The sequence below is a fragment of the Oryza brachyantha genome, chromosome 7 (assembly GCF_000231095.2).
Source record: "Oryza brachyantha chromosome 7, ObraRS2, whole genome shotgun sequence".
NCBI classification, from domain to species: Eukaryota; Viridiplantae; Streptophyta; class Magnoliopsida; order Poales; family Poaceae; genus Oryza; species Oryza brachyantha.
Genome location: NC_023169.2, coordinates 15,289,428 through 15,307,967, shown reverse-complemented (window position 1 = coordinate 15,307,967; position 18,540 = coordinate 15,289,428). Strand labels below are relative to the sequence as shown.

The 18,540-nt window shown below is 40.3% G+C and overlaps 2 protein-coding genes and 1 non-coding gene across 3 annotated transcripts; all 3 read right to left on the bottom strand.

Moving 5' to 3' along the window:
• Positions 1-954: 954 nt before the first annotated feature.
• On the bottom strand, positions 955-7,985 carry LOC102721750 (protein ANTHESIS POMOTING FACTOR 1). The gene is made up of 11 exons (XM_006657841.3): positions 7,743-7,985; positions 7,427-7,580; positions 3,682-3,785; positions 3,047-3,147; positions 2,906-2,972; positions 2,730-2,829; positions 2,204-2,317; positions 2,001-2,138; positions 1,677-1,761; positions 1,547-1,593; positions 955-1,479 (listed from the first exon to the last, which is right to left on the bottom strand). Exons 2-11 carry the CDS (start codon positions 7,493-7,495, stop codon positions 1,336-1,338), a joined length of 969 nt encoding a protein of 322 aa, XP_006657904.1. The 5' UTR covers positions 7,496-7,580; positions 7,743-7,985; the 3' UTR covers positions 955-1,335.
• LOC121055074 lies at positions 6,221-6,326 on the bottom strand. The gene has a single exon (XR_005812292.1). It is a non-coding gene; the product is annotated as a small nucleolar RNA Z194 (small nucleolar RNA).
• Positions 7,986-10,477: 2,492 nt separating the features above from the next.
• LOC102714307 (scarecrow-like protein 32) lies at positions 10,478-13,851 on the bottom strand. The gene is made up of 2 exons (XM_040526074.1): positions 12,274-13,851; positions 10,478-10,777 (listed from the first exon to the last, which is right to left on the bottom strand). The coding sequence occupies exon 1, from the start codon at positions 13,737-13,739 to the stop codon at positions 12,324-12,326; it is 1,416 nt and encodes a 471-aa protein (XP_040382008.1). The 5' UTR covers positions 13,740-13,851; the 3' UTR covers positions 10,478-10,777; positions 12,274-12,323.
• Between the last annotated feature and the right edge of the window lie 4,689 nt (positions 13,852-18,540).

Below are 18,540 nucleotides of genomic sequence, written 5' to 3'. Positions count from 1 at the left end.
ACGGCTGGTCAAAGATGAAACTTGAAAAATTCAATAATATCAAATAAAAAAGAATGGAGTAATTTCCCATTTTAAAATGTAAATGTTTTTGTAGGATTTAAATCTTGTTGCACAACATAAACAATCATGACATTACTCATAGGTATTATATGTACCATCAATCGCTCCTCATTCAAAATTCTTTCAATTTTATCCCCATCTACCTTCTCGTCCCATGCATTCTATTTATTGAGAGGCATCATAGTTTTTTTCTTAACCTTAATTTATACTAAATAACCTATAAATATCTATATTTTGGAATTGAGGTCCTAAATATTTGTAGGATTCAAAATCTGTACCATAATATAATATAAGCACTTGCGCATGCATTCTCTGATTACCATCATTTCAATCATGGCATAATCAGGGGTTGAAAAGGTAATGTAATTAATTCAAATTTGACCATTAAAGTGACTACGAGAGAATCTTTTGATCCAACTTTAGCACTACATCCATCCAAAAAAGAAATCATTTGTAGCATTTCTTGTTTGTCTCACAAAGAATTTATTTTTAAGCAATTGTTGTATTGAAATTTGGTGAAGTAGCGGATAAAGCATTGAGATTTGAAAAAAATAAGGGACATATGTATTGGGGTTTGAAAAAAAAAATAAGGATATCTTAGTCTTTTTAGCTTTCAATAGGTATACGTGAGGTAGGCTAAAAATTAAGTCATTTTATGTTGGAGAGAGTAATTGCTAAATAATCTTGAAACAGAGGAAGAAATGACACCCTTGAGGTTTTCTCGGTCCATAGACGCACTAGCTAGGTTCGTCCGGTCATGGATTCGAATCCATCGAGAAAATGTCCCTTTATGCACCTTTTTCTCTTAAATTCAAGGCAGACCGTTGAAAAAGAAACCCGAAAGAATGTGATAATATTGAGTAAAATTCCACCCCCACCCAAATTCGACTCTACATTTAGGTTAAGAAAAAAGACAAGTTCGAATATGAATAATACCGACATTACCCACACTCTGAATTTGTCTCAGGTGTTGAATTTAGAACCGATTTCTTGCAGAGCGTTTTGCGTTATCCAATTTTTAATTTTTTTTAATAATTATTTGGGAGGTATTTTGAACAAATGAGGGAGCGTCCCTTCAGAGATTAAACGAGTTTCCCGGTTTGGCTCAGGCCTAGCGGGGTAAAGCCCGTCCCCTCCTCCTTGCGCCGTGATTGGCCCAACACAACGTCTATATGCAGGTGAGCTGGGCTGGGTTTGACCCACAGCGGCTTAGATTTGACTAGAACAAAAGCCTGGGAGCAGATATATATTTACAAACAACTCGTAACATTGCAATTACTTGGTAACACCAAAGGATCCCAGCTTAGATAGATCAGGGACCCAGCAGGACAGTTCCGAAGATGCAGTCAAGTACATCAAAGATCCTGGAGCCCACTTAATTAGCGGCGGCTCACTATCTGTGCTTCCCCAGCGCGCAACCTGCATGCCCGATCATTATCATATCAGATCTAATTCAAAAACAACTACAAAACTATATGTAACACACCTTTCCACTCCTAACATTCCAAGCATATACACTACCATCACCAGAGCCTGCATAAAAAAAAAACAGTACATGGGTAATGAAAGAGGATGTGCCAATAATAACAATCTACATTAGAGAAAAGGTTAGTCACCAGATATTATATGGTTTCCATCAGGGCTGAATGATGCTTCCAGCGTTGAATTGCTTACCACTGGCTTTACATTGTATGTCGCAATCTGAATAATAAAAGAAATATCATAAGATCAAAGTCAACCCACTTTTAGTCCGCACGACAAAAAAAAAATTGTCTATGTTTTACATTATAAGATTGTATGATCCTCCCTAGATTCATATGGATGTTAATAAAATTATACACATATAAAACATGTTCATTGATCCATAAATAAATCTAGGTAAAACCAAAGCATCTGATATATGAAATGAATGGAGTACCAAAGATAGTCTGCATGCTTACATTATTGCCATGAAACGAATCTAGCACATGAACACGCCCAGCTTTGGTGGTTAAAAGAAGCCTCCTTCCATCACTGCTGAACTTTATGACATTGGCTTCTGAATCATCATTACCAACAGAGAAAATATCAAAAGGCCCCTGTGGATGTAGGAAGTTAAATGGGCTGGGTAATTAAGATCAAACAATGTATTCACTCCCATTACCTTCTCAAATTTTCGAGCATCAAACATCCTTATGTAGCCACCATATGCAATTGCAAAAACCAAACCCTGATCATCATAAGAAACTGCAGGCCTCCCCTGAACACGCAATAAACCCTGCAAAATCCAAGAGATGCTTTTGCTAGTAAACAATCACAAGCCATACCATCAACAGTTCTACTCTAACAAGCCCATTGCTCAATAAAGGTAGAGAACCTTAGAGAAAAAAAAATGAATGCATGCATATATGATTTGATGCTTAGGATTGTGAGGAAGCCGAATCTTGTTTTCCAGAGAAAAAAAGAGAATGTAGACAATTAAAGGGGATTGTAAGAATTTAGTTGCAACAATCATACATCTGGGGTTCAGATTTCAGAATGATATTTCACCATCTGATGGACAATAAGTAGTCTGTTTAACCGAGAATTAGAAATAAGAAAAACAAAATCTGTAAGTCTTGACAAGTTGACATGAAAAGCAGTCAAACAGAAACGGAAATTACCCTAAAAAAACTTATTTAGGACTGTACCTGTGCCTTTTCAACCCTTGAATCCCATAGGAGAACTGTTCGATCAAGTGATCCAGAGAGAATGTTCCCGTTCTCAGAGCACAATGAGATAGAAACAACCCTGATTAAGACAGATAGCATAAGCATCCTCTGTTGGTATTGGCTAACCAACATGTTTTATTGCAAGTTTGGCAAACCTGTCTAGATGGCCTTTGAAATATCTCAAAAAACAGTTATTGACCAGTGAGAGTAGACGGAGAGAATCTGCACAGTTATTTTCAGTATTAGATATATGTCTTATGTACATCACTCTGAGTCTATGACTAAACAGGACTTACCATCCCATCCATTTTTTGAAGAATGCAAGACATAAGTTGGGTTTTCAGTGAAGCACACAAGTTCAACCCCATACTTTTTGCTATTGATCGTCTTCAAACACCTGAAAGTCGGTATGTAATTCAAATATATATAAATGAATATCTGAGATAAAAGCAAAAGGGGCCACCGCCGCAAACTAAAATCACTAGTTTACAAAATTGAGATATAAATCAAATAAACACTTTGAAAACAGATATAGTACTGGCAGCAAAATACAATAGCTAGATAGGCACTGTGTCCTTGCCTTTGGAATTAAATGTATGGAATACTGCAGTAGTACAGTCAAACAGAAAGCTTGGAATCGTTGTACAAAAGAAGTCAAGACCGACAACTAAATGCAAAAGGGGTAATCACTACCTCCTTTGATCTTTATAAGGCTTATTTGACCGTTAGTTTCTCACAAAATACATTCTAAGTAACCATAAAAACATTCTGCAAAAGAACTTTGCAATATGTATGTATTGGTATATTTGTTATATACTACATACTTGTATTTTGATTAATCATTGGTCAAAAACTCTAACCAACAAAGTCTGAGTTTTGGGATCAAAATACACCCTGCAATAATGGGGGTTACATAATTGTTTATACTCACACAGCATTTTGAATGTCATATAGGCGAATTGATTCATCGTCACTTGCTGTCACAAGGTAATTTGTAGCCTTGCTGTGGAAATCCATTGAGCTGATTCTTCCATTCTGAAATACAATTAAGTCCCATAAGAAGAATGAAATAATGAGAGAACATTTTAACTATGTAAGTCAGTAGAAACTAGGCAAAATTATAATATAAAGTGACATATGTACAAATGATTCATCAAAGAATATGTGCTTAATATGCATGATTTGTCCAAGTACACATTAAGAAACTTTCCTTTTATTTGAAATATAACATGTTTCAAATAGGATACTTTGATGCCCTACTGTGGGAGATTGATGGGAAGAGTGTTCCACAGCCAGTGCCTTCTTGTCTTCTGTTGCTTTAGCTGTTATGTAGCCTCTGAAGTTTGTTAACATCCACATGAATTAGGTGTCCCGCAGATTACAGATTATTCAACTACTTCTGGTGAGTGTTAACATATTCTACACTCTCCCTTCCGTGTTAGCTACTACTGCTCTAAAAATTTCACGTTCAACTGTCAAGGCCAGCGAATTCTACTACTTTTTTTTTTGCAACAGACCAAACCTGTCCCTGTCTCTTATGTTCACATAGATCAAACCCAAATTTTAACAGATAGTAATGATTAGTTCAATCATATTCCATTTTCGATGACCTCCAGCAACGCTGATGCCTAAGGTGCTAACTGCAAAGCTGGATATGCCGACACCAAAGCAGTGCAAGTCATTGGAAACCGGCAAGGCAGTGAGGAAAAGGGACAACAGAGTTGAGTTAAAATCACCAATACACAATACTGGTACGGCAATACGGTGATATAGAATTTTTCCAAAATATGGATATGCCAATACAGAAATTATACACGTATTTCACAATAAGAAAAATATACAGACTATAAGATGATAAAATATTGACAATATCTTGACAAAAAAAAATGAGAACAGTACTAAAATATGAAATTATGACATGAGGAATAAATTGGTGGGTTTTCCTTTTAGTTTGATACTTAATTAGGTTCTTAAACGAGCAATGATGAACTCCCTCAGAAGTATCAGTGAATCGGAGCATCCATATGGGTACGGCAGTATTGGTGATTCTTAGGTTGAGGATGGTGGACAGACAAGCAAGAAGATGAGCGTCAGATTGGACCCTAGCAAAACTGAGTGCTACCTGATGTCCGGACCAGCATATCCATGAGGAATTGTTGAACAGGAACAGCTAAGAAACTTGCAAGTGTGAATGTACATAATTGTTGAAAGGCCTGAATTAAACAATGGTAGCATATTCTACAGTTTTACTAAATGAATTTCTCTGTTCACATTCTCTGTTAGTTCCACTCGCACTTTATGAATTACTAATATCTTGATATGGAATATAAATATCTTAAGTTAACTAGTGCTTACAGGGCTGGTCACATTCAAAATATGTTTCCAGTCTAAACTACCACTTATATGTCACTTTGTCAGGGTTGGTCTACTTAGCCCTCTCACTGAGAAACTGTCTGGGAAACCCCATGAACTATCTGAAACCGTCTAAATAAACCTGATATGTTTGCACATGACTTTTACCACCATGGCTGCTGATGTGTCAATGGTTCACCAAATCTATACTTCCATTTAAAAGAATAAAGTGGTGGTTGTGGGCTTGTGTCAATGAATTTTCCATCACACCTCTTCAAACCACAGTAATATAATTGGATTGCCACATAAATAATCAAGGTGAGCACTACCTATAGCAGAAAAAAGATAAATTTGTTGATTTTAGGAAATATTCTGTAATATTTTCTTTTATCCCTAAAGAAAGCTACGATTTAGTTAGCATGTTATTTGTCCCACAGCTAGTAGATCAGGAGCAATGCATCTGTATCAAATACATGTGTACAAAACCACCTCAGGGGGTTATTAAGTTTGTTATTTTCTATAATTCAGGGGTTAAATAAGTGAACACCATTTTGGCATATTTTGTGAGGCTATTTTTTATGAAGTTATTTTCCTCTCAAGACGGAACCAGCTAGAGAGTTGTACTGCTTTTGTGTCAAAGGCGGAATACATGGAAAATTATTTGAACAAATCCTCACTGTGAGTGACTTCCATCTTTCTTAAGTTACTGTTGCATTGCACGGCTAATTGGCTAGTATAATCCACAAAAATCAACATCCCATCTCTAAATATGATATTTTCATATTTAGTTCAAAATCACTGCATGTGATAGCATATATTGTTCAAGAGCATGTTCTCTACCCCCACCAGTACATTGAACTGATGACAATTAGTAATTAACTCACTAGGCACTCCTATCCAAAGCACCTGTAAGCCCCTTCTATTTAGTTTCCAAATATTCTACAGATGAATATGAGCAAACTCACAAAAAGAAATTTGAATATAAAACTAATTTTAAAAAGGAACTTGACACTTTACATTCTGTTAAATGTTAGAGCACATCAAAAAATCAATACAAAAATGTTATGTATTGTGAAACAATGACAATGCAAAAAAAGCTTGGGAAAGGTTTGAGCAGCAGATGGTTCAGATTGAAAACTATGAAGGCTATGGTAACATAGCCCTCCATCATATTGGCATCAGCGTAACAAGTGCTTGGAGAAATTATTTCATCATCAATCTGCTAGCTCAAGAGTTAATAAAAGAACAACATCCAAAAAAAAATACAAAATCAAAAGCAAGCGAATTGTAAGGGGAAAATTGGGCAATATATAGTTAGGGAAACATCAACATAGGCTCACAGAATAAACTCAAAATTAATGAGCTTCTAAACACACTTGCTAACATTATTTTAACATCATTACAAGGATGCACTATATGCAGCCATCAAAGCAATGATTTGAATATTACCCTATCCAATTTACTGTATGTTGGAAGTGTACTACAGGGAAAAGCAAATTAACTGGGTTAATTATCAACGAAATCATTTGGATCAAGTACATAGCAATTTAGGCTCTAAATCTCACAGAAATTGCACAAGTTCCAGTAAAAGAGTCACACAAGAAACATGCAGCACTTTTGTATAATTTAAGTAATATCTCAGAAAGAAGATAGAGACAAATCGAGTACAGCTAATGAAGGCATTCCAGGATGCAAATTAAGACATGAGAATAAAATGGTACACCTAATTAATCTGTATCAAATAGTCACATGTACAAAACCACCTCAGGGAGTCACTATTTTTTTCTATAATCCAGAAGTTAAGGAAACACCATTCAGCAGTTATTTTGGGAGGCCATTTTTTATGATGTTTTCTTTCCTCCTAAGATGGAACAAGATAGAGGTTTTACTGTCTTTTGTAAGGCAGGATGTATGGAAAACTATTCTAATCCTCCCTGTAGGTGACTTCCATTTTCCATTGCACCAAGGTAATTGGCTAGTATATAATTAACAAATACCAACATGCCATCTCTAAATATGGCAACATCATATTTACTTCAAAATCACTGCACATAATAGCATATGTTGTTCACGAACATGTTATCTACCACCACAAATACAGTACACTGAAGTGACAACGATTATGAATTAAGTAACTAGGCATTCGGCCCTTTGTATTAAAATTCATCCACTAAATTAAAGTTGATATATATTTCCAGGCAATCTAAAATATAATCGAAAAGCAACTCCTTTCAATCCATCAGTATATCACCTAAGAACCATACCATGTAAGCTGTACCACACTCTGATGAGTAAAGAAGAACTGTGTGACAGCAGAATCTTACATAGTCCCGGAAGGCCAGCCCGACCTCCATGCACTTGAACATCTCATCGGTGACCTCCATGCTCACCATTTTCACCCGTTCCCCCCTCTCCCCGCCTAGACGAATCAACAGCCAGGGGGGGACCTAACGTCGAGTTCAGATGAACCCCAAATTTCTGGGGGCAAAATCTGCTATTAGTACTACGGTTAAGAGAGCGAAAACTTAGCTTCCAGATGTAGAAGACAAGGCTAAGGGCTTAAGCCTTAAGGCAAAGAGAAAAGTTGTGGATAGAGAGGGGTGGGAAAGGAAGAGGATGCCCATCGGCAAGTGTGCTCACCGGAGGCGGAAGCAGCAGGACGACGGCACCGCTGCTCGCGGGAGGGATGGAGACCGGCGCAGGCCGCGGGCCAACTAGCGAGGAGACGGGGGTGAAGTCCGAGGGGGTAAAACAGCGGTACTAACTTGGGCGCAAGGAGTCAGAGGCGAGAGAGTATGCGACGGAAGCAGCAGCAGGACGCCGGCGCCGCTGCTCGTCGGAGATGGAGATCGCCGCAACGGCGCAGGCGGTGGGAGAGGAGGAGACCGGGGGCAGCGCCTCCGCGTCACTCAGGCCCAGGTTTTGTTGAGTGGGTCACATTGGTTCTTGGTTCAGGCCCACGCTGCCCGAAGAGAACCGCCGGCCCGGCCGGCCCAGCCCACGAGCATCCCATCCCCAAACGACGAGGAGTCCCCGAGTTGATCGAGGAATAATATCCCAGGGCAGCCGGCCGCCATCTGGGCACTCCGCTACCCCCGCCGCGCCGGAGTAATCCTCACCTCGTCGGCGTCGATGCCGTTCACCGGAGGACTGAGGGCGCGGCGGCGGCGAGATGCTCCTCCACCGCCGCTCACTGACTCGATCATATGTACGGGTACGTACGTGCGTTCATGAATCATGAGCGCCAAGGGTTTCATGTGATTTCCTTCCATCCAATTATCCGAGTGGTTTTTTTTTTTTCAAATCGTAGGGCGCTAGTAGCTGGGAATTGAATTTGGGGTACCATTTCTTTCGAATTACCTTCGAAAAGGGCGAGTAGTTCTAGTTCGTGCATTTCCCTGTGAAGATATCCATTTTATAATTTGGAGTAACATGCAATTCTTTATAAAGGATAGAGCTGATTCGGAGTATAATTAAAATTGGATGTAAAACCCCCTTACAACATCATTTTTTTAACTAAAGTAACACTCTAACACCAGTAAAAACCATAAACTTGGCTCGTGTGAACTAACCATATGCACAGACCAAAAGACATACCACATATATTAAAAGATATGTTCAAAGGCATAGGCTTATTATGGGTTCTAACTCACTCCACGTCAGCCAAAGAAAACTACTCTTATAAATAATGATCTATTGAGCCAACTCTTCGTTATTACAAACTAATTAAATCCTGACTTGCAAGCCTGGTCCAATTTAATTCTATTGTTATATATGTTTTTGTGCTTGATGTATATAAAAACAGTACTACCTAGAGCTAGCCAAAAAAGAAATGGAGAACATGCATGCTAACAGCACGCATATACATATATCTCTCCCAGTCTTTGTAGTGATTTGTTGTTTGATTTCACGCACAGTAATTCATTCTTGCGCCTAAAGTAAACACTCAGCAATTTTCAACTCGCGTGCATCAGATCTAGCTAGAGGGGTTGCTAGTTGAAGATAATAGCATACAACGATCGATGTTAATTTGTCTATCTTCTCGTATTTTTATTGCTAGGAGGCGATGTCTCATCAATGTCATGCAAAATAATAAATTTTCAATCTCTTTGATGTCATTGGTTTTGTTACGTGAGAGACGGCAAATAGCACATGTTAGAGCAAGTTCAATAACATATCCAACTGCTGGTTACAAATTATCTATAGCTAACTTAATAGTCAATTCATACCATAGTTATATACTACTCCCTTCATATTTAAATGATTTTGAACTAACCAACGTCTAACAAAAAAAAATATGAGAGAGTACATAATTAATATTTAGTCCCACCTATCGTTCACATATGTGTTTTGGAGTCCGTGCTGCAGCTGACTATAAATCTATAGCCTGCTGCTTTTCTCTCTTATCTCTTATCACCTTAAAATATGTTTATAGCTGAATTATAATCTGCTATTGTACCCGCTCTTATACGTACCCCAATCGCTGGTGACTCCACGAGAAGGTGTTATTATTGCTCCACATTGACCATTGAGTGTCACAAGCAAATGGTCTAGCTAGATCAGGGAAAACTCAAAACTCCGAGATTGTGCCAACAAAACAATGCCATTATTGCCCAATCCAAACGATTTAGATTTGTCCCTGTAGAGTTTCCCTAAGATCGATGGAGAGGTAAGCGGGATTCAACAACGTTGCTGTGGCTAGCATGCATGCATGCACCGTCTGGGATTGAAATTGGGTTACTGAATGACATAGATTGCTAGTCCACAGTCCCCAGGCCAATTGACGTACCATCGATCGGTGCTCTTTTTAGGAGAACGTACGATATCCATGGTCGTGCTAGAAATTAACCAGCTAATATAAATCCTGGAGGTTTACCCGTGACCTTATTTTCACCATATTTATTCAATTTTCTCTCCGAGTATTCCGCTTCAATTTCTAACCTACACTGAGTAAGAAGCCTCACATATATTGGTAGTGCTACCTTAGCTTGAACCCCAGTATATATTGCAGTATATGTTGTCGATCGACTGTCAACGCACTTTCTCTATTTTTAAATATATGATATTGTTAACTTTTGAACATAATATTTGAATATTCATCTTATTATCCAAAATTTAGTATAAATATAACAAATATAGATCATACTTAAAAGTATGTACATTTAATAATAGACCAAGTCACAAACTATCATACTCGCACAGTTTATTTAATAAAATAAATGATCAAATATCGAGTTTATTAAAATTCAATACAATTATATAATTAAAAATAGAGGTGGTGTTAAATTGGGTATTTGTTTTATATGTTACCCTTGGATTTCGGTTGTTTAAAGCGCAATACATCAAAATTATAACATAATTAATCTTCTAGCAGCTGGTATTATTTCACCTAGCTTCTGTCCGGTTTTTCATAGAATTAACACAATAGCATAAAGAAAAAACTTTGGTTCGGTTCCCTCTTACAGAAAACTTTGTAAATCATGAAAGAAAAACACATATACATATCTATTTCTTGATGCACTTTGGATGTGGGACGTATACTGCATACTGATCAAATACCCGTGAAGATTTTTTGCATTTTTGGAGCCGGGGGGTTGCAACCGTACGTAGTGGTTCAAGGTTTCTGACTTTCTGTGTCACATGCTAATGAAGTTCATAGAGATTTAGTAGCACAGCTGCATCAAATGAAAGTAATAATGGATTAGAGCGTTCCAAAGAGAGCTGAAATTCACCGTCTTCGATCGAACATATCTATGTACAGAATAGTAGGAGGGATCTCTTTAATTAGACAAGCATAAATGCATATATCACTTATGGGAGATAAATTAAGTCAAGTCTATCTCATTGGGGATCGACAAATATTGTTTTTAAGTCACAGAAAAAAACAAAGTAATCGTTTCTAATGTAGGCCAGCAATACTTTCATATATTGGTCATGAATAATTGCCGTTTGGGCATCTACATGGTGTTCGATCGAGATGAAATTTTATTTGACCACTATTTTCTATCAAAATATACTAAAATTTGATACAATTATAATAACTTGTGCATAAAATTTACACATGAACATACGATGATTTCCTTTTATCCAATCTAAGTATACAACAATGATTCTTAAGTTTTAAAAGTACACATTAAGTCCAAAGTTAACATGTATTATATATCGTGAGCTGAGGAACCACTTTTTTCTTCTGTGTTGATGGTTGATTCAAGATACCATAAACTTTTCTTTAAGATAAATACAAAATTAAATTAAGCAAACTTCACGAACTTACCACCAGGCTCACACTCTCACTCACTGACATGCATATGCTAATCAGTCTAGCTAAACATAGCTTGATAACTATATGCTTAATACTGCTACTCCAGCTACCTTTGTTGTTGTTGATCAGTAATGAAGTTAATGTAAAAGATTAGTATCTAGAAAAGCAATAGTTGATGATTACGTTGAATATTGAATATGATTTTAATTTGCACCAGGCCTGTGGATACTCTTGATCAAATTATTGTAGAAATTAATACGGAAGGTTAAGTATACCCATATGTAGTTTAGTTTGCTAAACTAAGCAACAATGTGAAGTTTTGAATTTACTTTCTTGCGACCTGTCCTATATTCCCATCATCATGTGCTCTCTCAAAAACAGGAGCATAAATTCAAGAATAGGCTGTCAACTCTTTAATTTGTGTTCGTTGGAGTATATATTACTACTGTATACTTCACTTACTCTAATTTGTAGCTTTTGTTCAAATAAAAAGGATCATACGTAGACCGGAGTACCACGGCATGCGTATGTTTCCTTTCCTGTTTTAAAAGAGTATATAGAGGCAGCATTTGCAATAATAGAGCATGTAAAATTTCATGAAGAGCTTCTAGGAAACTGTACACTCTTGAATTGTTTGAAGAGAACAAAATCATCCGAAAAGAGACGTATTTCTTCTGAAATTTCAGTTTTTTCTTCATTCATTCACTGTAGAGTGTTTCATTCATTCATTCTAGGGTAAGAGCTAGAGAGAGATTCTCATTACAATGATCAAAACGACGAATCATCTAATCAAATCAACAAGTAAATTAAGCCAACACAACAAGACTCCATCTTTTCACCATGAACATGCACAAACAAACCCTAAATCCAATATGAGAAGCTAGCATGCACACACGGCTGGCTACTCACCTTGTCGCCGGCGGCGGCGGCCGTCCGTACACATGCGGCGTGCCGATCGATCAGGACGGCGCCCATGCCGAGGCGAACACGACGTTGTGCCCCTTCCATGTGAGCACAAGGTCGTCGTCCTCGCGCTTCATCCCCCACCCGGCCGCGTGCTCGTTCAGCATCGCCTTCACCTCCCCGGCCGCCTCCTCGCCGAACGCCGCCGCGCGGAACCCGGCGCCGCGCATCCGCTGCCCCCACCTCGCCCTGTCCTCCTGCCGCTCCACCCTCTCCACCCCTTCCTGCGCCAGCACGTTCTCCACCTTCCACCCCACCTCCGCCTCGTACCACCGCCGCTGCTCGCTCCCCTTGGGGAGGAACGTGTCCACGGCGTCGTACGGGATCCACAGGAAGTTGAACGCCGCCCGGAGCCTCCCGACCACGTCGCACGCCGTGAAGTCGGCGTCCTCGTCCACCACCACCACCAGCGTCGGGTCGAGCGTCCGGAGCGACTTGAGGAGCATGGTCCGGAGGGAGACCGGCGGCTGCGACAGGCTCACCGAACCGGCCGTCTCGTCGGGGACGGTGTGCAGGAGCATGTGGCAGTTCACGACGAGGGCCTCGCCGCCGTCGGAGACGAGCTGCTGCACCCGGAGCTGGTCGACCAGCGACGTGAGCGCGTCGGCCGGCGAGGTGGGCACCACCCGGAAGTCCATGGACATGTTGCGGGACCGCGCGAAGTTGACCAGCTTCGCGCCGAGCTCCTCGTAGGACATGTCGAGCGCCGGCGGCGGCGCGCTGGGCGCGACGTCGGCCACGGTGAGCCGGAGGATCGGGGGCCCCTCGGCGCGGCTGGCGAGCATGTCGATGAGCGTCGGGATCTGCATGCAGTGCGTCGTGCCGAGGTCGACGATGTGCACGACGGGGAACCCCTCGACGGCCTCGAGTATGGCGGCGTTGGCCGCCGTGTACCCGAACCGGTGCCACGGCGTGAGGTCGATGAAGCTGGCCAGCTCGACGGCCGTGAAGCGGTGCACGTGCAGCGCCGCCGACTCGACCGCGTCCGCCACGGCCGCGGTCACCGCCTTGCACGCGCCCGTCCTCGACGCCCGCGACACGAGCGCGCACAGGAACGCCGCCGTGAGCCGCTGGTTGGAGTCCCCGTCCGCCGGCGCGATGTTGTTCAGCACCCAGAGTATCTGCTGCGTCAGCGTCGCGTCGTTGGCCTCGATGGCGTTGGCGCAGTGCACCAGCAGCTGCTCCATGCAGCTCGTGCTGTTGAGGTTCCCCAACGAGATCTTGGCCGTCGCCGCAGCCGTCGCCGTCGCCGCCGGCCCGACGAAGCTCCCGGCGCCCAACCACGGCCGCCCTCCTCCTCCTCCTCCCCTCGTCGCGCCGACGTCCAGGTACAACCCTAACCCTAGCCCTCCATGCCCGTTAGGGTGCAGAGGCGGTGGGGGTGCAGGCGCGGTGTGCGTGAACTGCATCATGTAGTGGCGCGGCGCGGCCAATCCAAAGCTGCTCCCACCACGAGCCAGCACCAGCGGCGCCGCGGCGGCAGCGAGAGCGAGACGATTAGAAAACGGGAGCGACGCAGAGCTCGTACACTTTGCGCGGTTTGAGGCACGGATTTGGTGCTTGTACACGGCATATATAGAGGGCCGTGCGCTTGCTTGTTGCCTGGAACCCAGCCACACGTGGTCTCTCACTGATCTCACTCTCACTCTCTCCAAGCTAGCTGCTGCCGTCTAGCTACTTAAGCTAAATCCATGCAAATTAAACTCCATTGCAACTTTGGGAACAGCAAGGAGAGAATGGAGAGAAGCTAGCTAGCCAGTGGTATGATCATGTGCAAGTACAAGGAATATTTCAGTGAAGGATCGAGCAGAGATGATGCAACTGTAGATGGTTTGTATCTAGCTAGCTAGAGAAGTAGAGAGATGATCTGGAGCTGGAAGGAAATGGCAAGAAACTGATGAATTCTTTCTCCCGTGTATCGAGATCTGAGAGCACTGTTACAGTATGCAATTAGCCAGAAGCTAGGAATAATTAGGCGACCGAGATAGCTTGCATGCTTCCAGCTGTAGCTAGTGATCTTGAATTCAAGGTTAATCAACCAGCTAGCTGCAGAGATTTCTGCTTGATTGCCTACAGGAAATTTTCATCTAGGATGAACTAGGAGATGAGGGAGCAGTTGGGATTTGGGAAAGCGAGGACGATGGGGAATGCGGTGGAGGAAGGGGAAGAAGGAAGAAGGTTACAAGTCGCAAGGCAGCTAATTATAGAGGGAATTATGTAGTAGTGGTTTGTTGGATTGTTCTGGATGGCCAGCTATTTATATATTTTGTCTATAGTAACTGGTAATTATCAAGATCGATCGCTAACATGTCACAAACACGAACAATAATTTATAATTTCTCTGCTTGGTAAATTAATGTAATGCTTTTAAAATGGTAATTGTCAACACACGCCAAATTAAAGGGTAAAAATGACATCCAGCGGTCACCATTTTTTTTTAAGTTTAACATGCCATTCAGACTTCAAATGATTCTTATTGCTTTATGTATTTTTTGTGGGGCCTGATTTATAGGGTAAACTTGTTTATCTTGAAAAATAGCTTTGCCGTAAAAACAAAATGAACTTGAGTTGTCCTTAACTCGTGATTGTAATAATTTGTCTGATATTTTTTTATGGAAAATACCTTATTCGAACAGAGAGTTACACGCTTCATTTTTTTATATTTAATGCCATTGGCTTTTAGGCATGTTTCACCATTCATCATATCTAAACTTTTTTTACACATACAAAAAAGTATAAAGTTTCTTATACGCCGTTTCGTTTTTTCTCTTAAAAAACAAAACGAGCACCACCTGTGAAATTGTCGAAGTGAAACACGCGAGTTCATATGACCTCGTGGAGGTTTAACAGATCGGTGAATCGGTGCACACTTGCTGGTAAATATATATATGCAAAGGAATTTTATGCCGATATTAATTTTTTTGTAACCAATTGTTGAGAGAGAGAGAGATCACGGGGCATATCATGGTGAAATGATTTGGTCAGTTCGTGTTGGGTCCTACATGGAACAAAGCTAGAACTAGTTTAGTAATTAGAGAGGGTCCATTCTAATTTAATAGTCCCGTTGTTGCAACCGGAAAACGATTCTTTGTATGGATCTAAACTTACGCGCCCAAGCACTGGAAATTATATTCCGCAGAAGAGTTTTATAGACCAGGTATGCTACGAACTCTGCAGAGTGTAGACACTAACATTTCGACCAAATTGATTGATAGATGTCACTTGTGACATAAAAGTTGCTTATAATAGAATAGTATGGTTCTACTTTGAATAATTCCGGTTGTTCTTTGCAATAGAATAAGGGTCTCTTCGTTTTGAAGCAATTTCAAAGAAAAATTAGATGGATTGAACTATTTTATTTGAAATTTCTGTAAAATTCTTATGTTATTAAGAGGCCCTAAGAGTGCATTTGTTTAAGGTTAATCAAGCAAATCCTATTGTTAGTTAACTACTGTGTTTTTTAGTTCTTTTAAGGCCATATATATGTACACACACATAATCTGTCTTCTTTATTGGTAGCAATAGAGCCAGCTCCCAGCTGCAGGCTGATATAGTTTTTATTGGTGCTCACTGTGTGGTCACACACCATTGCTACTCATGGAAAACCATCGTGATAAAACGTCACTACAATGACCAGCAGAGTATTTTTATAGTTCTTGAGTGTCTAAATACTAAAATTTTACTCGTACCTTCTCAAGTACTACAAAATTACTGCTCTAGTCAGTAAGATCTCTTCAGTCTTAATTTGTCCTTTTATACAAGGGATTCTAGGTTGTTTTGGATAGATTAACGATAGAGAAAAAAGTTATAGCATCTCTAGTTACCGTCGAGGATAGAGTTTGGTTAGAGCCTTAGAGGAAATCAAAGAGAAATTTAAATGTGAGATAATTAGCAAGACAAGTAATATATAATCCATACTTTGTTAATTATAAAACCTATAATCCATCAGATATAAGTATGGAGGTAGTAGCACTCTAGCATATCGTAACAATCTCATATTGTAGCATAGTATATAATAATTAATCTAATTTGGTAGCGGTGGAACAACACTAAAAGAGAACCCATCGTCACTAACAAATGAAAACAAGAGTAATTTTATAGTTCTTGAGTAGGTACTTAGAGGTATCAAAATTTTAGTGTAAAATTTAGCACCGCTTAGTATCTAAGTACCGGATGTACCAAAACTTTACACTGAAATTTTAGTACTTCCTGGTACCTTCTCAGAAACTATAAAATTTCTCTGAAAACAATCATCTGTAGTGGGCAAGCAAGCCCCTTACACCCTCTGAAAAGGAAAAAAAAAGCCCCTTACAATCTTTTGATCACTGATGTGGAACCTTATCTATAACGATTGCTCCCCGTTACAAACCTAAGTCATCTGTGTCAGCTCAATATAATGAGCGTTACAGATATATATTTATAGGTGATATACCAATGCTAATCTGCCAAAAAGTGTAAAAAAAATGCCAGGTCACATTGCGTTAGGATCTAATCATACTCGCTGCTGGAAAGATACAATTGCTACAGCCAAAGAATTGATGGAAATCGTAAGAAAGTATGATATCTTGTAGACCCATGTTAGAATTTTTTTTGACAGAATGAACAGATGCAATACTATATATACCACCAAAAGAATTGAACAAAGCCTGCAACATACTCCATCCGTTCCAAAATAAATCAATCTTTTGCTTTTTACCTATAATGTTTGACTCTTGTTCTTATTTGAAAAAATACGATTAATATTTTTATTTTTATTAGATGATAAATCGTGAATAGTACTTTACGTGTGACTAATTTTTTTATAATTTCTTAAAAAATTTTCAAATAAAACGGATGGTCAAATGTTGGACACGAAAACCAAAGAATTAGTTTTTCACGGGACAGAGGGGGTATGCAAGGATGTGCAAGAAAATTATAACGCCGCAGTTGTAATGGCAGAGAATGTTTTCAGTAAATTTCATCCACACCAACGTTCCAATTCAAAGTGCCTATCATTACACAACTTGAAGCAGAAATTCAGTTAAATTTATTTACCCTATAAATCCATCCATCATTGTCTGTGCCCTGTCTGGACGTATATCTACGGATTTCTGCATACATGAAGCAAAGCAGACAAGCAGTGCCTATTTATACCTCCCTGTCAATACAGAAGAAAAAAAAAAAGGAGAGATGCCATTCCCAAATCACATTGGTGGTGACTGCTGTACACCAAAACAGAAGCAGATGGAAGCATTCATTTCCGGTCCTGCTGATTACACGGGGTGTTGTTTATTTTTTATAAAAAATAAACGATATGTTTATAAACGATAAATAATTTATAAATAAAACATATATATATATATTCTTAACGATCTAAAAATAAGATTAAAGAAAATAAGCTTCAGTAAAAAATCCAAAATCATTTTCAAATTAAGATCGAGAATTTAAAGTTTTGCTTATAAATATAAGCAAAATAAAAAAGATGGAGAGATCTATCTACACAAGAGCAATATTACCATTCTTAAGAAGGTATTATGAGACACTACTATTTTTTCTCTAGATATCTATATACTAAAAGGTATTAAATTTTACATAAAAAACAATGGTATTTTATGTTACCTCTAGTAAAAATACTCTCTGCACAAACATAAACATGTACCTGATGTTACGTAGAAAACACAGCGATGTCAGCTCGCGTACGTACGGGGCGCGTTCAATGCGTCACACACATGCGGTGTATTCCGGGCCGGCATCACCAGTCGCGTAGTACACACTTCCACAGTCACCACTCCCATGCCTGTGGCTGTACCTACCATGGGGGACATCAGATCGAGTACAACGTTCAGCCCGGCCGGTTCAGTTCGCGACGTACGCGCCGAGCGATAAATGCACGGAGTTTTCGTGACCGCCCGGCCGTCCGGCACCGTACGCGGTTGCGAGCGTACTTACTCCCATCGATCTCCCGTGAACCGCGCGGGGCTACCGGATCGATCACCTCGATCACCGGATCTCCACTTACGTGGTGTTCCTCTGGCGTACTAGTATTTTTCACCGTGACACGGTCACGGTCTCGCATATCTCTCGAACTCGCACACGCCCCCACCAATCGATCACCAGCGAACGGACGTCTGCGCGCATGGCGTGTGATCAGTGGATTCATGTGTGCACGCACGGCTAGCTGCTGCTGGCCGGCCTGCATCTGCGTGAGGGCAGTAACAACCGGGAGGAGATTCC

What these genes read in the sequence shown, in the direction of transcription:
- LOC102721750 (XM_006657841.3), bottom strand. Translation starts at nt 7,495, where the DNA reads ATGGTGAGCATGGAGGTCACCGATGAGATGTTCAAGTGCATGGAGGTC. An exon ending in TTCAAAAAATGGATGGGATG is followed by an intron (nt 2,973 to 3,046) that starts GTAAGTCCTGTT and finishes ATAACTGTGCAG; the next exon opens with ATTCTCTCCGTCTACTCTCA. An exon ending in CAAGGGTTGAAAAGGCACAG is followed by an intron (nt 2,318 to 2,729) that starts GTACAGTCCTAA and finishes TGGATTTTGCAG; the next exon opens with GGTTTATTGCGTGTTCAGGG.
- LOC102714307 (XM_040526074.1), bottom strand. Translation starts at nt 13,739, where the DNA reads ATGATGCAGTTCACGCACACCGCGCCTGCACCCCCACCGCCTCTGCAC.